At 58.0% G+C, this 22,743-nt stretch overlaps 1 protein-coding gene across 1 annotated transcript in view; it reads right to left on the bottom strand.

Moving 5' to 3' along the window:
- Positions 1 to 22,743, bottom strand: part of LOC129708491 (ras-associating and dilute domain-containing protein-like) — a 55,371-nt gene that overhangs the window by 20,974 nt on the left and 11,654 nt on the right. The window contains exons 2-12 of the mRNA XM_055654315.1: positions 21,997 to 22,311; positions 18,902 to 19,020; positions 18,188 to 18,499; positions 12,045 to 12,160; positions 11,188 to 11,342; positions 10,540 to 10,842; positions 9,574 to 9,605; positions 7,454 to 7,729; positions 4,251 to 4,363; positions 1,140 to 1,362; positions 613 to 785 (exon numbers count right to left, since the gene is read on the bottom strand). Of these exons, the coding sequence (XP_055510290.1) occupies positions 613 to 785; positions 1,140 to 1,362; positions 4,251 to 4,363; positions 7,454 to 7,729; positions 9,574 to 9,605; positions 10,540 to 10,842; positions 11,188 to 11,342; positions 12,045 to 12,160; positions 18,188 to 18,499; positions 18,902 to 19,020; positions 21,997 to 22,311 (2,137 nt within the window). The remainder of the gene's footprint in view (positions 1 to 612; positions 786 to 1,139; positions 1,363 to 4,250; positions 4,364 to 7,453; positions 7,730 to 9,573; positions 9,606 to 10,539; positions 10,843 to 11,187; positions 11,343 to 12,044; positions 12,161 to 18,187; positions 18,500 to 18,901; positions 19,021 to 21,996; positions 22,312 to 22,743) is intronic.

Here is a 22,743-nt window from a genome sequence, read left to right as displayed (position 1 = left end):
CCACTGCCCACCCACCACTGCCACTGCTCACCCACCACTGTCCACTGCCCACTGCCCACCCACCACTGCCCACCCACCACTGCCCAGTGCCCACCCACCACTGCCCACTGCCCACCCACCACTGTCCACTGCCCACCCACCACTGCCCACCCACCACTGCCCACTGCCCACTGCCCACCCCCACTGCCCACTGCTGTCCACCACTGTCCACTGCCCACTGCCCACCCACCACTGCCCACCCACCACTGCCCAGTGCCCACCCACCACTGCCCACTGCCCACCCACCACCACTGCCCACTGCCCACTGCCCACCCACCACTGCCCACTGCCACTGCCCACCCACCCACCCCCACTGCCCACTGCCCACCCACCACTGCCCACTGCCCACTGCCCACCCCAACCACACTGCCCACTGCCCACCCACCACTGCCCACTGCCCACCCACCACTGCCCACCCACCACTGCCCACTGCCCACTGCCCACCCACCACTGCCCACCCACCACTGCCCACTGCCCACCCACCACTGCCCACCCACCACTGCCCACTGCCCACCGGGGCTGGGGCTGCCTCCCCACCCCCACCCCCCCCCCCCCCAAATATCGGGCCGGTACCTGCAGCAGGTTCTCCTTGGGCGTGGCCAGCAGGTTGACCGCTGTCGACAACTTGACAAAGAAGTCAGTGGCCAGCTCCCCGAGCCCCACACCCTGGACCCAGTCCAGCAGCAGGTCCAGGTTGGCCCGGATCTGCACACCTCGTGACCACTGGTAGAAACCTCCACCTGAACCTGGAGTAGAGAGAGACAGAGAGAGAGTCAGAGACAGAGAGAGAGAGAGAGAGAGAGCAAGAGAGAGACAGAGACAGAGAGGGGGAGACGGAGAGGGAGCAGAGGGAGACGGAGAGAGAAAAGGAGAGAAAAGGAGAGAGAGAGGTCACACCGAGAGTATCTGTCAGGGGGGGCGAGGGGAGGGGGAGAGGGGGGGAGAGGAAGAGAGAGGGAGAGGGGTACTGGACACCCCCTCCCCATGCGCACACTTCCTCCCCACACACACACACGCATCATCCAAGTACACGGCCCAGACACATTCTCCACGCACGTACACGTACACGCACACGCACGCACACACTTTTCCACACTCACCTCGCTCCATCAGGGCGTTGAATAGGGAGGCGTTTGTGAAAAAGAAGAGGTAGGCGAGGAGTTGGGATGCGATGTCGGAGTGAACCTGATACTGCTTCAGCAGGCCGAGTGTGTCCTGGAAGACCAGCAGCACCTTGTTGACCCCTTGAGGCACGCTGAGCTGAGCCAAGTTGGCAGCAAAGGGGTTGCTATCCAGCAGCGCAGGCAGCACGGTGTACAGGGTCTGCAGGGAGACAGCAACACACACACACACACACACTGTGAGACGCCATACACTACTCATCGCAATGCTGCAGTCACTCAGCGGCACACACAGCATCTCTAGAGAAAACAAATGGTTGGGTGGGTGATGCCTCGAGTCTGAAGAAGGGGCTCAGCCCGAAACATCGCCCAATCCTTCTCTCCAATGATGCTGCCTGACCCACTGAGTTACTCCAGCACTTTGTGTCTACGGTGTAAACCTGCCCCTGTAGTTCGCATGTTCGTTTGTTCCATCCATCAGATTGATGGGATATTTTACAAGTTAATCATAATTCTTAATTGTAGACATTCAAGTTTAAGACAAATTTAGCGGCTAGTCCGCGCTGGCCGGCTTGCAACAAAGTCACAGCACAGTTACAATCGAGGGACACTCAATCCTTGTAGTATGTTTTTAGCACAGAGGGAGGGGGGAGGGGGGAGGGGGGGGGGGAGGGATGAGGGCGGATGAGGGGGAGGGGGAGGGATGAGGGCGGGGATGAAGGGGAGAAGGAGGGTGGGTGGGAGGGATGAGGTGGAGGGGGAGGAGGAGGGGAAGGGGACAATTGCATTCTTTTTTTAAGTCCTCGAAGCAAGAGGAGGGGGAGGCAGCGCTGGGGGATACACAGTTGGGGGCTATGGGTGAGTGGTGGAATATGGGGGAATGGGTGAATGGTGGAATATTGCGTTGGGGAACGGGTTGCATTGGGGGACCAGGCCTCCCGTGTGACAGGGACCCGTCGGTCTATATGACATTAAAAGTCTCTCAACTCCTGGTAGCGAGAGAGTCAGTAAGGATAGCACTGGAAATGCTTGGCAGATGTTGAGAGAAGCAGATGTTGATGAGCAGCATGTTTTTACACAATGGCTTGTTGTGATCCACAACATCATGCTGCCTGAAAGGGGAGAGGAAACGGATTCAACAGGAACGTTTAGTCAGGAAAGGGAAATCTGTCAGAGTTGTGAGGGAAGATAGGGCAATTGGGACAAATAGAGTAGGTTGCTGCAGACTGGACTACTGCTGAAGATACTGTTGCCGGTGTGGGTTTTGTGTGGAAAGGCTAGTGGAGTGAAGAGTAAACAGATTTTACGTCAGTGGAAAATATTAGAGAAAGGTGAAGGAATGCTGCTGTTGGCTGGAGATACAGAGGCCCCCCCGAGCCAGCGCCCCTCCCTCACGCAACACTATTCACTCCTACTCTCACTCTCATCACACGCAGCTGAAGAGGTGACGCTTTCAACAGATCTAGATGGGAAGTTTCACAAGGAAACCTTCAGAGCAGTGGCTGGGGAAAGCAGCTCCCGGACAGACCCGCCTTGTCTGCAGCCCTGTGGTGGAGAGAGCCAACTCCCTCTCCTCCCTCACAGTACATTCACTGCTAACCACACACATACACACACGTTACCACATCCCTGGAGCTATGGCAGCAAGTATACTGAAGGCCCACCACCCTGTCTAACTGCATATACATATGCACACAAACCCATATATATACGCACACACACACAAGCCCACATACATACACACACACACAACCCCATATACATACACATACACACACACACAAACACCCACACATACATATACACTCACACACACACATACACACACACACACACCCCATACACACACACATACACATACACATACACACACACACCCCCACATACACACACACTCACAACCCCACATACATACACACACAACAACCCCACATACATACACACACACAAGCCCACATACATACACACACAACCACACACACACACAAGCCCACATACACACAAGCCCACATACACACACAACCCCACATACATACACACACAACCCCACATACACATACAAAACCCCACATACATACACACACAAGCACACACACACACACACACACCCACCCATACACACATACGCACACACACACACACACACACACACACACACACACACACACACACACACACACACACACGCATACAGACATACATACACACACACACATACACACACCCACACATACACACACACACACATACACACACATACACACACACACACACACACACACACACACACACACACACACACCACATACACACACACACACACACAACACACACACACACACACACACACCCACACACACACACACACACACAACACACACACACACACACACACACAACCACACACACACACACACACCCACACACACACACACACACACATACACACACACACACACACAACCCCACACACACACACACACACACACACACACACACACACACACACACACATACACACCACACACATACACATACACACACACACACACACACACACCCACACACATACACACACACACACACACACACACACACACACACACACACACACACACACACACACACACACACACACACACACACACACACACACACACACACACACACACACACATACACACACACATACACACACACAACCCACACACACACACACACACACACACACACACACACACACACACGCATACACACACACACACCCCCCCACACACACACACACACACACACACACACACACACACACACACACACACACACACACACACACACCCACACACACACACATACACACACACACACACACACACACACACACACACACACACACACACACACACACACACACACACACACACATACACACACATATACACACACACACACACACACACCCCACATACATACACACAAACAAGCCCATGCTCAGTACTGGCCTTCCCTCAGTACTACTCTGCCTCCATGGCTACCCGCTGCCCCTGGTCGGGCCCAGCAAGGGGCACAGGGAGAGCAGCAAGACACACTGACCTTGGTAAGGTAGTACACAGACTGCTGGAAGGTGAACATGATGACCTCCTCCAACACTGTCATGGCCTCTTCACTGGCCAGCTTGGTGGACAGTAGCTGCTCGCTCTGGCAACCTGTGGAGACAGTGGATGGGGTGTAAATGTCACTGTGGAGAGAGTGTTTGTGTTCTCCATCACACTGGAGACTATAGATGGGCTGGTAAAGCCACGATGGTGAGAGTGGATGGGTGGATCGTGGATTTGCTGGTACACCCACAGACTCTGCTTCACCACTGACTGGACAGTGTGTACATGTGGGATGTGGCGGAATGAACTGCAGGTGAGGGTTTATACTGAAGATAGACACAGAATGCTGGAATAACTCAGTGGGTCAGGCAGCATCTGTGGTGGGAACCTTTCTTCAGACTGATGGAAGATGCCAGCTCTCAGACATGTCCCCCTGAATTTAAAGATTCAAGCCCATGTTTTTCCAAAACAAGGAAGGAATTTCACTCTTGAATCATTTACTCAGACCAGACAACAGACCGCTGAGGTGAAACCCTCACTGTTTCTCTTTCCACAGTTGTGACAACTTCTGTTTTCAATCATTTCACTGCAGCCTGCCACACTGGAGAGGTTCCCAGCCCACTTAACCCTCTGTGGGATTTAACCCTGCATTCCCCAGTGCACTGTGGAGCGTATGTGCTGAACGATATGTATTATATTGATGGGCCATGTACATGGAGGTGTGATGAAGCTCCATGAGTATGTGTGAGAAGGTTCCTCGGTTTGTCTTCAGCAGGATTAAACACTTCAAATGCCCTGGCTAATCTGGCAATCAGAGCCATGCAGCCAACCTGATAACAGGGTACTAACAGGATCGACCTTTTCACACAGAGAGTTCTGAGTGTGGAATTCTCTGCCTCAGAAGGCGGTGGAGGCAGGTTCTCAGGATACTTTCAAGAGAGAGTTAGATAGGGCTTTTAAAGATAGCGGAGTCAGGGGATATGGGGAGAAGACATATGCATGCACACATGCGCACACACACGCACGCGAACACACACATGCACACACACACGCGCGCGCACACACACGCATGCACACACACACCTGCGCACATGCAAGCGAACACACACACAGCAAGTCAAACACAAAGACACACGCACACAAACGCACGCACACACACGCACGAGCACACGCACACGGAAAGACACACACACAGAGAAACACACACACACACACAGAAACACCAACACACACACACACACACACAAACACCAACACACACACACACACACACACAAACACCAACACACACACACACACACACACACACACACACACACACACACACACACACACACACACACACACACACACACACAGAAACACACACACACACAAACACCAACACACACACACACACAAACACACACACACACACACACACAACACACACACACACACACACACACACACACACACACACACACACACACACCAACACACACCCACACACACACACACACACCCCCACACGCACACAATCTCTGCAGGGGACAAGCATCTTCAGCAGCCCACAGGAGATGTAACCTTCTCGGGACCCCTCCTCTCTCACTTCCACCTGTGAGAGAGAGGTTTCCGGCACCTCTTCCAACCTGGTCCATTGGGTTTGGTGCTCTCATTGTGGCCTCCTGTACAAGACTGGCCGAGTGTCTCCAGGACTGCCAGTGTTTGCTGAAGATTCCACCATCTGTAGTTTCTTGCCTCCATTCTGTAAACCAGGCTGGTTTTGATGTGGCGTTAGCCTGGGCTGCCAGGGCGTGCCCGCTACCTTGCCACACAGCACTGTGGGCAGAACAAGCTGTGACCCCCACCCTGGGTACAGGTGACCCTGCAGGTACTGCCCCCCCCCCGGGTGCAGACCGCCTCTTTCATCGTGGGACCCCGCTGTGGTGACCCCTGTACCCCAGTGTGTTGACCCCTGTACCCCAGTGTGTTGACCCCTGTACCCCAGTGTGGTGACCCCTGTACCCCAGTGTGGTGACCCCTGTGCCCCAGGGGGCAGTGACCCCTGTACCCCAGTGTGTTGACCCCTGTACCCCAGTGTGTTGACCCCTGTACCCCAGTGTGTTGACCCCTGTACCCCAGTGTGGTGACCCCTGTACCCCAGTGTGGTGACCCCTGTACCCCAGTGTGGTGACCCCTGTACCCCCAGTGTGGGTGACCCCTGTACCCCAGTGTGGTGACCCCTGTACCCCAGTGTGTCCCAGTGACCCCTGTACCCCAGTGTGGTGACCCCTGTAACCCCAGTGGTCAGTGACCCCTGTAACCCCAGTGTGGTGACCCCTGTACCCCAGTGTGGTGACCCCTGTACCCCAGTGTGGTGACCCCTGTACCCCAGTGTGGTGACCCCTGTACCCCAGTGTGTGACCCCTGTACCCCAGTGTGGTGACCCCTGTACCCCAGTGTGGTGACCCCTGTACCCCCAGTGGTCAGTGACCCCTGTACCCAGTGTGTGGTGTGGTGACCCCTGTACCCCAGTGTGGTGACCCCTGTACCCCAGTGGTCAGTGACCCCTGTACCCCAGTGTGGTGGTGACCCCAGTGTCAGTGACCCCTGTACCCCAGTGTGGTGACCCCTGTACCCCAGTGGTCAGTGACCCCTGTACCCCCAGTGTGGTGACCCCTGTACCCCAGTGTGGTGACCCCTGTACCCCAGTGTGGTGACCCCTGTACCCCCAGTGTGGTGACCCCTGTACCCCAGTGTGGTGACCCCTGTACCCCAGTGTGGTGACCCCTGTACCCCAGTGTGTGTGACCCCTGTACCCCAGTGTGGTGACCCCTGTACCCCAGTGTGGTGACCCCTGTACCCCCAGTGTGGTGACCCCTGTACCCCCAGTGTGGTGACCCCTGTACCCCAGTGTGGTGACCCCTGTACCCCAGTGTGGTGACCCCTGTGACCCCTGTGTGACCCCTGTACCCCAGTGTGGTGACCCCAATGTGGTGACCCCAGTGTGGTGACCCCCTGTACCCCAGTGTGGTGACCCCTGTACCCCAGTGTGGTGACCCCTGTACCCCCAGAGTGGTGACCCCTGTACCCCAGTGTGGTGACCCCTGTACCCCAGTGTGGTGACCCCTGTACCCCAGTGTGGTGACCCCTGTACCCCCAGTGTGGTGACCCCTGTGTGGTGACCCCTGTGACCCGATGCCACGCTACACTCACCGCTCATGTCCACGTGCTGCTCCCACGCCAGCAGTTGAGGCACCTCGTGTTGGACAAAGTGCAGCAGCTCGATGGCGTTGGCCATCCAGTAGACCAGAGGCTGCAGGCCTGGGATCAGCTCCGCCATCCCGACTGGAGCCGTGCCCTCACCATCCTCACCGGCACTGGCACTGGCAACGGCAAACAACAGCAGCGTCACTACAGGCTCAGTGGCAACAGTGACACACACCACAACGACACAGGGAAACATTGCTTTACACAACACGACACAGAGTGCTGGAGTAACTCAGTGGGTCAGGCAGCATCTGTGGAGAACATGGGTAGGTGACGTTTCACAGAGTGCTGGAGTAACTCAGCGGGTCAGGCAGCAGCTGTGGAGAACATGGGTAGGTGACGTTTCACAGAGTGCTGGAGTAACTCAGCGGCTGCAGCAGCATCTATGGAGCTAAGGAAATAGGCAACGTTTCGGGCCGAAACCCTTCCGGGTTTCGGCCCAAAACGTTGCCTATTTCCAGAAGGGTTTCGGCTTGAAACGTTGCCTATTTCCTTAGTTCCATAGATGCTGTTGCACCATAACTCAGCGGGTCAGGCAGCATCTGTGGAGAACAGTTGGACAGGCTAGATGCAGGAAGATTGTTCCCGATGTTAGGGAAGTCCAGGACAAGGGGTCACAGCTTAAGGATAAGGGGGAAATCCTTTACAACCGAGATGAGAAGAACTTTTTTCACACAGAGAGTGGTGAATCTCTGGAACTCTCTGCCACAGAGGGTAGCTGAGGCCAGTTCATTGGCTATATTTAAGAGGGAGTTAGATGTGGCCCTTGTGGCTAAGGGGATCAGGGGGTATGGAGAGAAGGCAGGTACGGGATACTGAGTTGATCAGCCATGATCAAATTGAATAGCGGTGCAGGCTCGAAGGGCCGAATGGCCTACTCCTGCACCTAATTTCTATGTTTCTATGTTTCTAACATGGATAGGTGACATTTCACACAGTGCTGGAGTAACTCAGTGGGTCTGGCAGCATCTGTGGAGAACATGGATAGGTGACGTTTCACAGAGTGCTGGAGTAACTCAGCGGGTCTGGCAGCATCTGTGGAGAACATGGATAGGTGACGTTTCAGGTCAAGACCCTTCTTCAGATTGAAGAATCAATCCAATCAGTCTGAAGAAGGGTCCTGACCAGAAAGTGTCCTGTGCACCAGTCTATTGGCTGCTCTCTCCCTTCTCCAGTGTGAGCTGGGCAGTCAGTAAGTGTTGCTACTGCCTCCAGCCACCTGGTTACAATCATGGTGTGCGGTGCTCAGCACCTTCTCCCAAGTGCCGTGCTTTCCCCCCACATCCCACGGACCCGGCCCCAGCGTAGGTGGGTGGTGGGACAGTTAGAGGGGGGTTATTGAGAGTATGGGGTGTGACTGATTGGTGGGACTGCTCTGAGGGCTTGCATACCTCAATGGGCCGAGTGGCACACTGCATTTTCTGTCTTTGTTTCACATTTCATCCAACTGGAGTTTTTTTAATCATCAACAACTCTGTCACAAGTTCAATGGACAGGTCGAGGCGGGAGACATTATTTTGGGGAGGGGTACGTATGGCAGACACATAAAACAACATATTCATGGAAGACCCAGAATAGCTGTTGAGGGAGATGGGGGTGGCCTTGCACGAGAATCGCTGGCGGTTTACGAGAGGGGGCGGGAGGGTAGACAGGTGGGAGACGGCCCACATCTGGCTACCTTTATTCTGGACCGGGGCAAAACGGCAGCTGGATCTTTACACACACTCTCACCCCCCAGGGAAGGAGATGTTTGTTACAGAGACACACAGAGTCATAGAGTGATACAGTGTGGAAACAGGCCCTTCGGCCCAACTTGCCCACACCAGCCAACATGCCCCAGTTACACTAGTCCCACCTGCCTACGCTTGATCCATATCCCTCCAAACCTGTCCTATCCGTGTACCTGTCCAACTGCTTCTTAAATGATGGGATAGTCCCAGCCTCAAGTACCATCTGTGGCAGCTCGTTCCACACACCCACCACCCTATGTGATAGCAGAGGGCAGCTGTAGACTAATGGCCAGAGGTCTTTATTCTCCAGTGGTCAGAGGGAGGAGGAGTGCTCACTGTCCTGGGAGGACGTGTCCCTGTTGTGGTCTCTAGATCAAACAATCGCATGGAGCTGGGAGCACCCACAGGGATGAGCCCATCACATTCCTGTCCAATCGGCCTGTGAAGCTCAGCAGCCCAGTTTATTCAAGGCAGAGACAGACGGACGTTTCGTGACAGATTCTGGGGTCAGTGTGGATAATCCAGCAAGACTCCTATTGAAGGGTGGGACAGCACCAGGGGGCTGAATGGCCTGTTTCTGCTTCTAGTTAGTACTTGTTCATGTCTACTTTTGTTTCAAGTTGAGTTGAGTTGAGTTTATTGTCACGTGTACCAAGCTACAGTGAAAAGCTTCCATTGTTTGCTAACCAGTCAGCGGAAAGACAATACATGATTACAATTGATCCGTCCAGTGTACAGATACAGGATAAAGGGAATAACGTTTAGTGCAAGGTAAAGTCCAGTAAAGACCAAGGGTCTCCAGTGAAGTAGATAGAAGCTCAGGGTCGCTCTCTAGTTGGTGATAGGATGGTTCAGTTGCCTGATAACAGCTGGGGAGAAACTGTGGTGGAATCTGGAGGTGTGTGTGGTGATGTTCACAGACTGATTTAATCCGTTCCAGTTATTCACACCACAATGGTTCAGAGATCCCCCCCTGGTCAGGACATCCCACCTTCTCCCCCTCCCCACGTGGGAATGGACCCCGAGAGGAAGCACACACAAAGGGTGGGCACTGTCAGAGACCCCCGCTCGCACACTGGCCCGCCTACTTGCACACTCGCCCACCTGCTCACACACTCGCCCACCTGCTCACACTCGCCCGCCTGCTTGCACACTCGCCCACCTACTTGCACACTCGCCCGCCTGCTCACTCACTCGCCCACCTGCTCACACGCTCGCCCACCTGCTCGCACACTCGCCCACCTGCTCCCACACTCGCCCACCTGCGCACACACTCGCCCACCTGCTCACACACTCGCCCACCTGCTCCCACACTCGCCCACCTGCTCGCACACTCGCCCACCTGCTTGCACACTTGCCCGCCTGCTCCCACGCCCGCACACCCTGCCACACCTGCTCACACTCGCCCACCTGCTCGCACACTCGCCCACCTGCTCACACTCGCCCACCTGCTCCAACACTGGCCCACCTGCTCCCACACGCCCACCCTGCTCACACACTCGCCCCACCTGCTCACACTCGCCCACACCTGCTCGCACACTCGCCCGCTGCTTGCACACTTGCCCGCCTGCTCCCACACTCGCCACACTGCTCACACTCGCCCACCTGCTCCCACACTCGCACACCTACTCACACACTCGCCCACCTGCTCACACACTCGCCCGCCTACTCACACTCGCCCACCTGCTCGCACACTCGCCCGCCTACTTGCTTGCACACTCGCCCGCCTGCTCACACACTCGCCCGCCTGCTCACACACTCGCCCGCCTGCTCACACTCGCCCACCTGCTCACACACCCGCCACACCTGCTCACACGCGCCCCCCTCCTTCCACACTCGCCCACCTGCTCACACACTCTCGCCCACCTACTTGCACACTCGCCCACCTGCTCACACACTCGCCCACCTACTTGCACACTCGCCCACCTGCTCACACACTCGCCCACCTACTTGCACACTCGCCCGCCTGCTCCCACACTGGCCTGCACACTTGCCCGCCTGCTCGCACACTCGCTCGCTCGCCCGCACGCACGCCCGCCCGCCCGCTCTCCAGGCCCCAACTTACTGCTCTCTCTCTGTATCGCTGCAAGCTCTTTCGTCTTCTCCTGCGGAAGAGAGAGAAAGAGTTGAGCTGTTGATGTGAGCCGGACGCCTGGCGAGCGGAGACTGAGTAACTGTTTCAGACTCGACCACTGCTACACTGCCGCAGAGACTCCTCCATTGCAACCGGGCCCTGGCTCAACTCTAAAGACGTACGGCATTGTAGGCTAATAGGCCTGGTAAAAACTGTAAATTGTTCCTAGTGTGTGTGTGTGTGTGTGTGTGTGTGTGTTAGGATCGTGTTAGTGTGAGGAGATCACTGGTCAGTCCACACTCAATGGGCTGAAGAGCCTGTTTCTGCGCTGTGTCTCTAAACTAAACTCAGCAGGTCAAGCAGTGTCTGTGGAGGACTAACGTGCAAGCTGGCGTTTCAGGTCGAGACTGAGCGGGTAGATAGTGGAGCTGTAGCAGGGGGTGGTGGTTGGGGGCTGGTAGGTACAAGCTACATCAAGGCTACCTCTCCTGCCTCTCTCAGTCCTGATGCAGTCCACACTGAGTCATTAGCTTCCAACATTTACCACCACAGATGCTGCTTGACCCGCTGACCTCTGCCAGCATCTGCAGTCACTTTTGTCTCTTCAGTGGAACTTCAGTCAGTAACATTTAAATGGAGCTCGATTAAATAAGCCAACATGTGGTAAACTGCTTCTGGTGAGTGGGCTGCCGTTCAGATCTTTGTCCCTGAATCTAGACAGACTTCCTGGTACCATGCAGGTCAGGGTGAACTGTTCCAGACAGCCTTTACTGAAAGCTTGGAACACTGGTGGAGGATGCAACACGCAGACAGGCGGAACAGGCTGCAGCTCCTTCACAAAGGCCGGGCCTTGAGCAGAATACAACACAGATTGTGAAAGGGTGTCTCTCCCAAAGACAGAGGGGTGTATCAGTGAGGGGAGTATCAGTGAGGGGGATATCAGTGAGGGGTGTATCAGTGAGGGGTGAGGGGTGTATCAGTGAGGGGGGGGGGTATCAGTGAGGGGGGTATCAGTGAGGGGGTATCAGTGAGGGGGTGTATCAGTGAGGGGGGTATCAGTGAGGGGGTATCAGTGAGGGGGTGTATCAGTGAGGGGTATATCAGTGAGGGGTGTATCAGTGAGGGGTGTATCAGTGAGGGGGGTATCAGTGAGGGGGGTATCAGTGAGGGGGGTATCAGTGAGGGGGGTATCAGTGAGGGGGGTATCAGTGAGGGGGGTATCAGTGAGGGGGTGTATCAGTGAGGGGTGTATCAGTGAGGGGTATATCAGTGAGGGGGGTATCAGTGAGGGGTGTACCAGTGAGGGGGGTATCAGTGAGGGGTATATCAGTGAGGGGCATTTTCTCCCTCAGAGACAGAGAGGGGATGGTTTGACCAGTGCCAACAATATAACCCCTTCATTAATAAATAGTCATGGATGACAGAGAAGTCTCCATGTTGAAAGAGTGGAGGGAAGTTGCGCCCCATTCCACGGGGGGTAGAAAGGCGGTTTACATGGAAGGGGAAGCAGGATAAACACACGAGTGTTGGCAGCGTAACGGAATGCGATAGTGGAAGGAGGTGGCAAAGATTCCAGCAGCCTAAGGAATGAGCCAGAATGTGACAGGTTGAGAGGCCACTGCCAGAGCAGCTGACTCGATACTACGATGCATCATGCAGCCCTGTCCCAGCCCAGAGTGAGTGTGTACACCGCTGCCTCACCGCCTCCACACTGGCTCACCAGCTGCGCTTGTGGACAGAAACACTCTTCACTTTACATAGAAACATAGACAATGGGTGCAGGAGTAGGCCATTCGGCCCTTCGAGCCTGCACCGCCATTCAATATGATCATGGCTGATCATCCAACTCAGTATCCCGTACCTGCCTTCTCTCCATACCCTCTGATCCCTTTAGCCACAAGGGCCACATCTAACTCCCTCTTAAATATAGCCAATGAACTGGGCTCAACTACCTTCTGTGGCGGAGTTCCAAAGATTCACCACTCTCTGTGTGACAAAAGTTTTTCTCGTCTCGGTCCTAAAAGATTTCCCCCTTATCCTTAAACTGTGACCTCTTGTTCTGGACTTCCCCAACATCGGGAACAATCTTCCTGCATCTAGCCTGTCCAACCTCTTAAGAATTTTGTAAGTTTCTATAAGATCCCCCCTCAATCTTCTAAATTCTAGCGAGTACAAGAGTCCGTCTATCCGCGGGTGTGTGTGCGCGTGCGCTCGTGTGTGTGGGTGAGTGTGGGGGGGGTTAGTGTGGGGGGGGTTAGTGTGGGGGGGGTGTAAAGGGGGGGTAGTGGGGGGGGGGTGAGTTGTGGTGGGGGGGGTTCAGTGTGGGGGGGTAGTGTGGGGGGGGGTTTAGTGTGGGGGGGGTTAGTGTGGGGGGGGGTTAGTGTGGGGGGGGGAGTGTGGGGGGGGGTTCAGTGTGGGGGGGGGTTCAGTGTGGTGGGGGGGTTAGTGTGGGGGGGGGTAGTGTGGGGGGTGGTGGTGAGGGGTGGTTAGTGTGGGGGGGGTAGTGTGGGGGGGGTTAGTGTGGGGGGGTAGTGTGTGGGGGGGTTAGTGGGGGGGGGTGAGTGTGGGGGGGTGGGGGTGGGTTAGGGGGTTAGGGTGGTGGGGGGGGGGGGTTAGTGTGGGGGGGGGTTAGTGTGGGGGGGGTTAGTATGAGGGGGGGGTTGGGGGGTGGGGGGGGTTAGTGGGGGGGGGGTGGTTAGTTGGGGGGGGGGGTGTGGGGGGGGTTAGTGTGGGTGGGGGGTAGTGTGGGGGGGGGTGGGTGTGGGGGGGGGGGGTTAGTGTGTGGGGGGGTTAGTGTGGGGGGGGGTGGTGGGGGGGGGGTGGGGGTGGTGATGGGGGGGGTGGGGTGGGGGGGGGTTGGGGTGGGGGGGGTAGTGTGGGGGGGGGGGGTTAGTGTGGGGGGGTGTGTGGGGGGGGTTAGTGTGGGGGGGGTTGAGTGGGGGGGGGGTTAGTGTGGGGGGTGTGGTGTGGGGGGGTGAGGGGGGGGGGGGTTAGAGTGGGGGGGGGGGTTAGTGTGGGGGGGTGTGTGTGGGGGGGTTAGTTGTGGGGGGGGGGTGGGGGGTTGTGTGGGGGGGTTAGTGTGGGGGGGGGTTAAGTGTGGGGGGTGGGGTGTGTGGGGGGGGGTGGGTGTGGGGTTGGTGGTAGTGTGTGGGGGGTTAGTGTGGGGGGGGTTAGTGTGTGTTGGGGTGGGTTGGGTGTGGTGGGGGGGGTGTGAGTGTGGGGGGGTGTGTGGTGTGGGTGGGGTGTGGGTGGGGTAGGGGTGGTGTGTTGGGGTGTGTGTGGGGGGGGTTGAGTGTGGTGGGGGGTGTGTGTGGGGGGGGGGTGTGGTGGGTGTGGTGGGTGGGGTGTGGTGTGTGTGGGGGGGGTGTGGGTGTTGGGGGTTGTGGGTTGTGGTGGGGGGGGTGGGGGGGGGTGTGGGTGTGTGTTGGGGGTGAGTGTGGGTGGGGGGGTGAGTGTGGGGTGTGTGGGTGGGTGTGGGGGGTGTGTTAGTGTGGGGGGGGGTGTGTGTGGGGGGGGTGTGTGGGGGGGGGGAGTGTGTGTGGTGGTGTGTGTGGTGTGGTGTGTGTGGGGTGGTTGTGTGGTTGTGTGTAGTGTGGGGGGGGGTGTGTGTGTGGGGGGTGTGTGTGGGGTAGTGTGGTGTGTGGTGTGGGGTTAGTGTTGTGTAGTGGGTGGTGGTGGGGGGTTGGTGTGTGGGTAGTGTGTGTGTGTGTGGTTGGTGTGTGTGTGTTGGTAGTGGGTTAGTGTGGTGGTTGTGTGTGTGTATGTGGTTAGTGTGGGTTGGGGTGTGTGTGGTGTGGTGTGGGTGTGTGTGTGGGGGGGGGTGTGTGGGGGGGGGTGTGTGTGTGGGGGGGTGGGTGTGGGGGGGTGTGTGTGTGTGGGGTGGTGTGTGTGGGGGGGGTGGTGAGTGTGGGGGGGGTGTAGTGTGGGGGGGGGTAGTGTGGGGTGTGGGTGTGTGGTTGGTAGTGTGTGGGGGGGTGTGTGTGGGGTGGGTTAGTGTGGTGGGGTTTGTGTGGGGGGGGTTTGTGTGGTTGTGTTGTGTGGGGGGTGGTGGTTGTGTGGTGGTGGTGTGTGTGGGTGGGGTGTGTGTGGGTGTGGTGTGTGTGGGGGGGTGGTGTGTGTGTGGGTTAGTGTGGTGTGGGTTAGTGTGGTGTGTGTGGTGTGTAGGGTGGGTGTTTGTGTGGGGTGGGGGGGGGGTGTGTGTGTGGTTGTGTGTGTGGTGGTGGTTGTGTGTTGTGGTGAGTGGGGTTGGTGTGTGTGTGTGGGGGGTGGGTTCGTGTGTGGGGGGTGGGGGTGGGGTGGTGTGTGGGGTAGTGTGTGGGGGTTAGTGTGGGTGGGGGGGGTGTGGGGGGGGTGTGTGGGTGGGTGGTGTGTGTGTGTGGTGGTGTGTGTGTGTGGGGGTTAGTGTGGGGGGGGTTGGTGTGTGTGTGTGGTGTGGGTGTGTGTTTTGGTGTGTGTTGGTGGGGGGGGGTGTGTGTGGGTGGGTTGGGTGTGTGGGTGTTGTGTGGGGGGGTTGTGTGTGGGGGTGGGGGTGTTGTGTGTAGGGGGTGGTGTGGGGGGGGTGTGTGTGGTGGGTGGGGGTTGTGTGTGGGGGGTGTGGGTTGTGTTGGGGGTGGGGTTGTGTGTGGGGGGGGTGGGTGTGTTTGGGGGTGTGTATGTGGGGGGGGTGTGTGGTGTGTGGGTGGTTTGTGTGGTGGGGGGGGTGGGTGTGTGTGGGGGGGGTGTGTCGTGTGATGGGGGTGAGGGGGTTAGTGTGGGGGGGGGTTGAGTGTGTGGGGGCGTGTTGTTTGTGTGGGGGGTGGGTGTTCACCGTGGGGGGTGGTGTGTTGGGTGGGTGATTGTTGTGTGTGTCCCTTGGGGGTGGTGTGTGGGTGGATGTGTGTGGGGGGAGGGTGTGTGGAACATGTGGAGGTGGTGTGGTGTATTGGGTTCTGTGTGTTTTGGAGTGGTTGGGGTGTGTGTTGTCGTGTGGTGCGGGTGATTGGTGATGTGGCGTGTGATGTGTGTGGGTGCGCATTGTCATGTGGTAGTGCTGGGGGTGTGGGGGTGTGTTGTTTTGGGTGTTGTGTGTGTGTGTGGGGGTTGTGTGCCCCGTGTGGGTGTGTGGGGGCTGCTGCCCGGTTGTTTGGTGTTTGTGTGGGTGTGTGGTGCCAAAATCACCGTTGGGCCAACGTGTGGCACAGTTGGCGAGTGTGGTGGGGGTGGCCGCTAGGGTATGGCTGGTGTGTGCCCAGCGTGGGGTCCTTGTTGTTGGTGGTTTGTAGTGGTTTGTGTGTTGTGGTTCTGGTGTGTCTGGTAGGTTGCCAGGGCCGTGTCCGGGTGGTTGGTGTTGTGTTGGTGTGTGGTTAGGTTGTTGTGTGTAGCAACGTGGGGTGCTTGTGGTGTGTGTGGTTTGTTGTGTTGGCACTGCCACGTTTTGATGTGTGGTGCCAACAACACTACGTGTTGTTCACCCCTTGTGTGGTGTGTGGGCACCACCAAACACCTGGTGTTGCTAGTGTGTCAGCACCTGCACCAGGAATCCTGTGTGTTTGTGGTGGGGGCAGTGTGGGTGTTGTTGGTGTGGGGGTTGGTTGGGTGTGAGGGGAGTGGGTTTGGTTTGGGGGTGTGTTGTGGGGGGGTTTTTTTGGTGGTGTTAGACAGTGTGCAGTGGGGTGGTGTTTGCCCGTTGAGTGGGCCTCCAGTGGGTGGGGGGTTGGTGTTTGGTGTGTGTGGTGTGTGTGTGGTGGTGTGTTAGTGTGCAGTGTGTGTGTGTGTGTGTGTGAGGTAGTGTAGTGTGTGCATGGGAGGGTGTGGGGGTGTGTGGTGTGGTTAGTGTGGTGTGGTGTGGGTGGGGGTGTGTGGGCATGTGTGTGATGGTGGTGTGTTGTGGTGTGGGTGTGGTGTTATGGGTGTGTGTTCAGTGGTGTTTGGTGTGTGTGTTTCGTGTGTGTGTGGGGGTGTGGGGTGTGGTGTGTGTTGGATGGTGTGTGAGTGGTGTGGTGTGTGTGTGTGTGTGCGTGTGTGTGTGTGTGTGGCGTGGGTGTGTGTGATGTTTGTGTGTGCGGGTTGTGCGTGTGTGGTGTGTGTGGTGTGTGTGGTGTGGGTGTGTGTGCGTGGCATGTGGTGTTGTTGTGTGGTGTGTCGTGAAGTGTGATGCGTGGTGTGTGCTGGTTGCGTGGTGTGGTGAGTTTGTGTTGGGTGGTGGTGGCTTTGTGAGTGTGTGTGTGTGTGTTGTGTTGCGTGTGCGGTGTGGTGCGTGTGTGTGCGTGGTGGTGCCATTGTGTGTAAATGTGTAGTGTGGTGTGCGGTGTGTGTGTGTGTGTGTGTGCGTGTGGTGTGGTGTGCGTGTGTTGTGCGTGTGCGGTGTGTGGTGTTGTTTGGTGTGCGGTGTGTGTGGTATGTGTGTGTGGTGTGGTAGTGTGCATGTGCGGTGTGGGTGTGTGTGGTTGTCTGGTTGTGTGTATGCGTGTGTATGTGGTGTGGGTGTGTACGTGTGCGTGTGCTGTGTGTGGTGATACAGTGGCAGTGAGTGTGGTGCGTTGTGTGTGTGTGTGTGGTATGAGTGTGCGGGGCGGTGCGTGTGTGTGGTGCGTGCGTGTGTTGGTATTTGGTGCGTGTGCGGTTAGTGTGTGTGTGTGCGTGTGTGTGGTGGTGTGTGTGTGGGCGCGTGCGGTGTGTGTGTGTGTGGTGTGCGGTGGTACGACCGTGCGTGTGCGGTTCGTTGTGGTGTGTGTGCGGTGCGGTGTGTGTGTGTGCGTGTGCGCGTGTGCGGCGGTGCGGTTGTGTGTGTGTCGTGTGTGTGTGTGTGCGGTGCGGTTCGTGGTGTGTATGCCGTGTGCGGTGACCGGTGCGGTGCGTGAGGTGTGGTGCAGTGCGGTCACCTGCGTGGAGCTGTACCCGTGGAAGCTGATACGTGCAGCAGCAGCAGCAGGTACGGGGAGTCACGGGGTGGGTGAATGGAGAACTGTGTGGCGTTGTCGTCACTACTCTCCGTCTCCTCCCTCTCGCTGCCCACGTCCCGGTGCCCTGGCTCTCTGGCCTCTGTCCGCGGGCTCCTGCCACTCCGTGCCCTCTCCCTGGCCTTGAGCGACAGGTTGAGTTCGCTCACACTGCGCCACAGGGCAAAGCTGCTCTCGATCTCCTCGTCCGACAGAGCGGACGATGCCCTCGTCCGCGTCATCTGCAGCCGCCGAGCCTGGGCGTTGATCCCTGAGGGACAGCGGGCATTGGTGAGTGGTCAGTGGGCAGTGGGGAACCAGTGCAGGGGCCAGAGAGTGGGGTGGCACTGAGTCTCAGCGCCGTGTTCATAGCCACCCTGCAGCCAACACTGTGCTGTACTGTTCTATCTGAAGAAAGGAACTGCAGATGCTGGTTTGCACCGTAAATAGACACAATATTGCTGGAGTAACTCAGCGGGTCAGGCAGCATCTGTGGAGAACATGGATAGGTGACGTTTCGAGGTCTGAAGAAGAGTCTCGACCTGAAACGTCACCTTTTCCTTTTGTCTAGAGAAGCTGCCTGACCCGCTGAGTTACTCTGTCCATCTCATGTTCTATGTTCTATCCAGTAACACTGGCTGATCATGTTCCTGCAGACAGAGGCTCCCAGCACCTGTGGAGTGATCCGTGATCTGAAGCTTGTTGGGACGGGCGTGCGAGTGCCCTGTGGGTGGGCAATGCTGCCGCAGGGTTGACCGACCCGAGCTGGACCTCCGTTCCCGCTCCCCGTGGCTGCCGTTGACCACACCGTGTGGGGCAGCTTCACCGGCAGGATGGCAACACCTCACCACCGCCCGCCCACCACTGACCTTCACAGGTGGGCAAGGAATGCCAGCTAGAGACAGGAAACATGTTCCCGATGTTGGGGGGAGTCTAGAACCAGGGGCCACAGTTTAAGAATAAGGAGTAAGCCATTTAGAACGGAGACGAGGAAACACTTTTTCTCACAGAGAGTGGTGAGTCTGTGGAATTCTCTGCCTCAGAGGGCGGTGGAGGCAGTTTTTCTGGATGCTTTCAAGAGAGGGCTAGATTGGGCTCTTAAAGATAGTGGAGTCAGGGGATATGGGGAGAAGGCAGGAACGGGGTACTGATTGGGGATGATCAGCCATGATCACATTGAATGGCGGTGCTGGCTCGAAGGGCCGAATGACCTACTCCTGCACCTATTGTCTATTGGCTTCAACATGACCAGGTGAAGCAGGCTGGGACATGTCAGGGCCCCTCTGCTTGGTGTAGAGTCACCCAGCACAGAAACACACTCTACTGCTCAACCTGCCAACGCCAACCAACTTGCACCATCTACACTCGTCCCACCTGCCCACCTTTAGCCCATCCCCCTGAACCTTTCCCATCCATGTACCTGTCCAAATGTCATTTAAATGTTGTTATATAACCTGGCTCAACTACCTCCTCTGGCAGCTTGTTCCATACACATACCATCCTCTCACCTGAAACCTATGTCCTCAGGTCCTTGAGTCCCCGACCCTGCGTAAGAGACTTCATTCACACTATCTGTTCCGCATGGTTTTACACCTCCATAACATCACCCCTCATCCTCCTGCGCTCCAGCCTACCCAACGTCTCCCTGTAGCTCAGCCCCTCGTCCTGCTATCATCGCTCCAGTGCTTCTGCCTTCCACACTCTCCGCCTCTCCCCTCCTCCGCACCTCTCCTCCTCCGCCTATACCTCCTCCCCACCACTCTGCCTGTACCCCCACACTGTACCCCCTGTCTGTACCCCCCACCTGTACCCCCCCCCTGTACCCCCCCCACTGTACCCCCCCCCCTGTACCCCCCCCTGTACCCCCCGTCTGTACCCCCCGTCTGTACCCCCCACTGTACCCCCCCTGTACCCCCCGTCCTGTACCCCCCGTCTGTACCCCCCGTCTGTACCCCCCGTCTGTACCCCCCACCTGTACCCCCCGTCTGTACCCCCCTCCTGTACCCCCTGTACCCCCGTCCTGTACCCCCCGTCTGTACCCCCCCGTCTGTACCCCAGTCTGTACCCCCCGTCCTGTACCCCCGTCTGTACCCCCCCGTCTGTACCCCCCACCTGTACCCCCGTCTGTACCCCCCCCCCGTCTGTACCCCCCCACTGTACCCCCCCGTCTGTACCCCCCGTCTGTACCCCCCACCTGTACCCCCACCTTGTACCCCCCGTCTGTACCCCCCCCTTGTACCCCCCCCCCGTCTGTACCCCCACTGTACCCCCTGTACCCCCCGTCTGTACCCCCCGTCTGTACCCCCCGTCTGTACCCCCGTCTGTACCCCCCCCGTTACCTGCTGTACCCGGTGTCGGCTGTACCCCGTCTGTACTTTCCTGCGGATTTCAAAATGTACCCCCTCGTCTTTCCATAGGGACTACCCCCGTCTGTACCCCCCGTCTGTAACACCGCTCTCTGTACCCCCGTCACACAGTACCCCCCAGCACTGTCTTGTACCACCCGTCTGTACCCCCAAAACTGTACCCCTCAGCACACACGCTCCCCCGCAGCAGCCCGCCCCCCCCATAGTCCTGTACCCCCCAGTCTGTACCCCCCCCCTGTACCCCCCCCAGTTCCCGTCCCCCCGTCCTGTACCCCCCCCCTGTACCCCCCCCCCCCCCCCGCCCCCCCCCCCAACACCCGTACCCCCAAACACACTGTACCCCCCCGTCTGTACCCACCGTCTGTACCCCCCAAACCCTGTACCCCCGTCTGTACCCCCCATCTGTACCCCCCCCCTCAACCCCCGTCTGTACCCCCGTCTGTACCCCCCGTATGTACCCCGTCCCTAACCCCACCTGTACCCCCCCAACTGTCCACCCCAAACACCCCCCCCCCCCCCGTCCCCCAAGTACACCCGTCCCCCTCACCCCCGTCCCCCCTACCCCCCGTCTAGTACCCCCCGTCTGTACCCCCCGTCTGTACCCCCAACCCCCGTCTGTAACCCCCACCCTGTACCCCCAACACCCGTACCCCCAACCACACTGTCCCCCCCAACACCCCGTCTGTACCAACCCCCCCCCCACAACACCCGTCCCCCCCAAGCACACCGTACCCCCCCAACACACTGTCCCCCCCCTCTACCTCCCTACCAACACCCGCCCCCCCACCACCCGCCCCACCCCCCCCCCCAGCACACACACACCCCACACCCACACCCACGGCCCACCCACCTGCTGTCACACATCCTTCTCACACTTGGCTGTAACACACACCCAGATCCACTTTCCTGCGGACCCACACACACTGCGGACAACAAGCACCCACCTTGGGTTTCCATACACCCACACCCACATATGAGCGGCACACTCGCACACAAGTCACCCACACACACCCACACACAACACACTCCACACACACACAACCCCCACACACCCACACCCCACACACACCCAACCCACCCACACCACCCCCCCACCCACCCACACCCACCCACACCCAGCACACCACTCTTGTCACACACGACCCACGGTCACCACACACACCACACACACACCCACACCACACACACACAAACACCCACACCCACCCCACACCACCACACACACACACTGTCCCCCCCCCACACACACACCCCCCACAGCACACACACCCCCCCAGCACCCGCACACCCCACCACCCACCACCACACACCACACCACACACACACCACACACACACACCCGCACACCCACCCACACACACACACACACACACACGTACAGCAATGTCGGGCACAGACTCACCTGTCAAGTGCCTCCTTCACCAGCTCCTGGGCACTGGAGCAGGGCGTCGCCAACACGCTCTTGTAGTTGGCACCGGCACAGATCTTGTCGCCGAAGATCTTCAGCACGCCGGGGGCGGTGACCTGGGTGGAGAGTTCGGTGGGGTCGTCCGTGGCTGCTCCTCCACACTCCTCCTCGCCCGCCCGCTCCTCCCTAGAGCCGCGGCCCCGGAACACCGTGGCCAGGTTACGGTTGTGCCGCTTGATCCGGCTCCGCGCCGGCTGCCGCACCCCAAAGCTCTCACTCGACCTGACCGTGGCGTCCGACGAGTTGGACCTGGAAATGCAGGAGGGAGCCGTTACCACAGGCACGCCCTGGCATGGTGGGCAAGAGATGGCACGGTGGGCAAGAGATGGCACCGTGGGCAAGAGATGGCACGGTGGGCAAGAGATGGCACTGTGGGCAAGAGCTGGCACTGTGGGCACGGTGGGCAAGAGATGGCACCGTGGGCAAGAGATGGCACTGTGGGCAAGAGATGGCACGGTGGGCAAGAGATGGCACCGTGGGCAAGAGATGGCACCGTGGGCAAGAGCTGGCACCGTGGGCAAGAGATGGCACCGTGGGCAAGAGCTGGCACCGTGGGCACCGTGGGCAAGAGCTGGCACCGTGGGCAAGAGCTGGCACGGCAGGCACACACACACACACACACACACACCAAACCAGGCCATGCCACGGACATCTCATAGAAACATATAACATTCTGCACGG

This window comes from Leucoraja erinacea, chromosome 23 (assembly GCF_028641065.1).
Source record: "Leucoraja erinacea ecotype New England chromosome 23, Leri_hhj_1, whole genome shotgun sequence".
In the NCBI taxonomy this organism is placed as follows: Eukaryota; Metazoa; Chordata; class Chondrichthyes; order Rajiformes; family Rajidae; genus Leucoraja; species Leucoraja erinaceus.
Note: the sequence above shows the minus strand (reverse complement) of the source record. Positions and strands in the feature narration are given on the sequence as shown.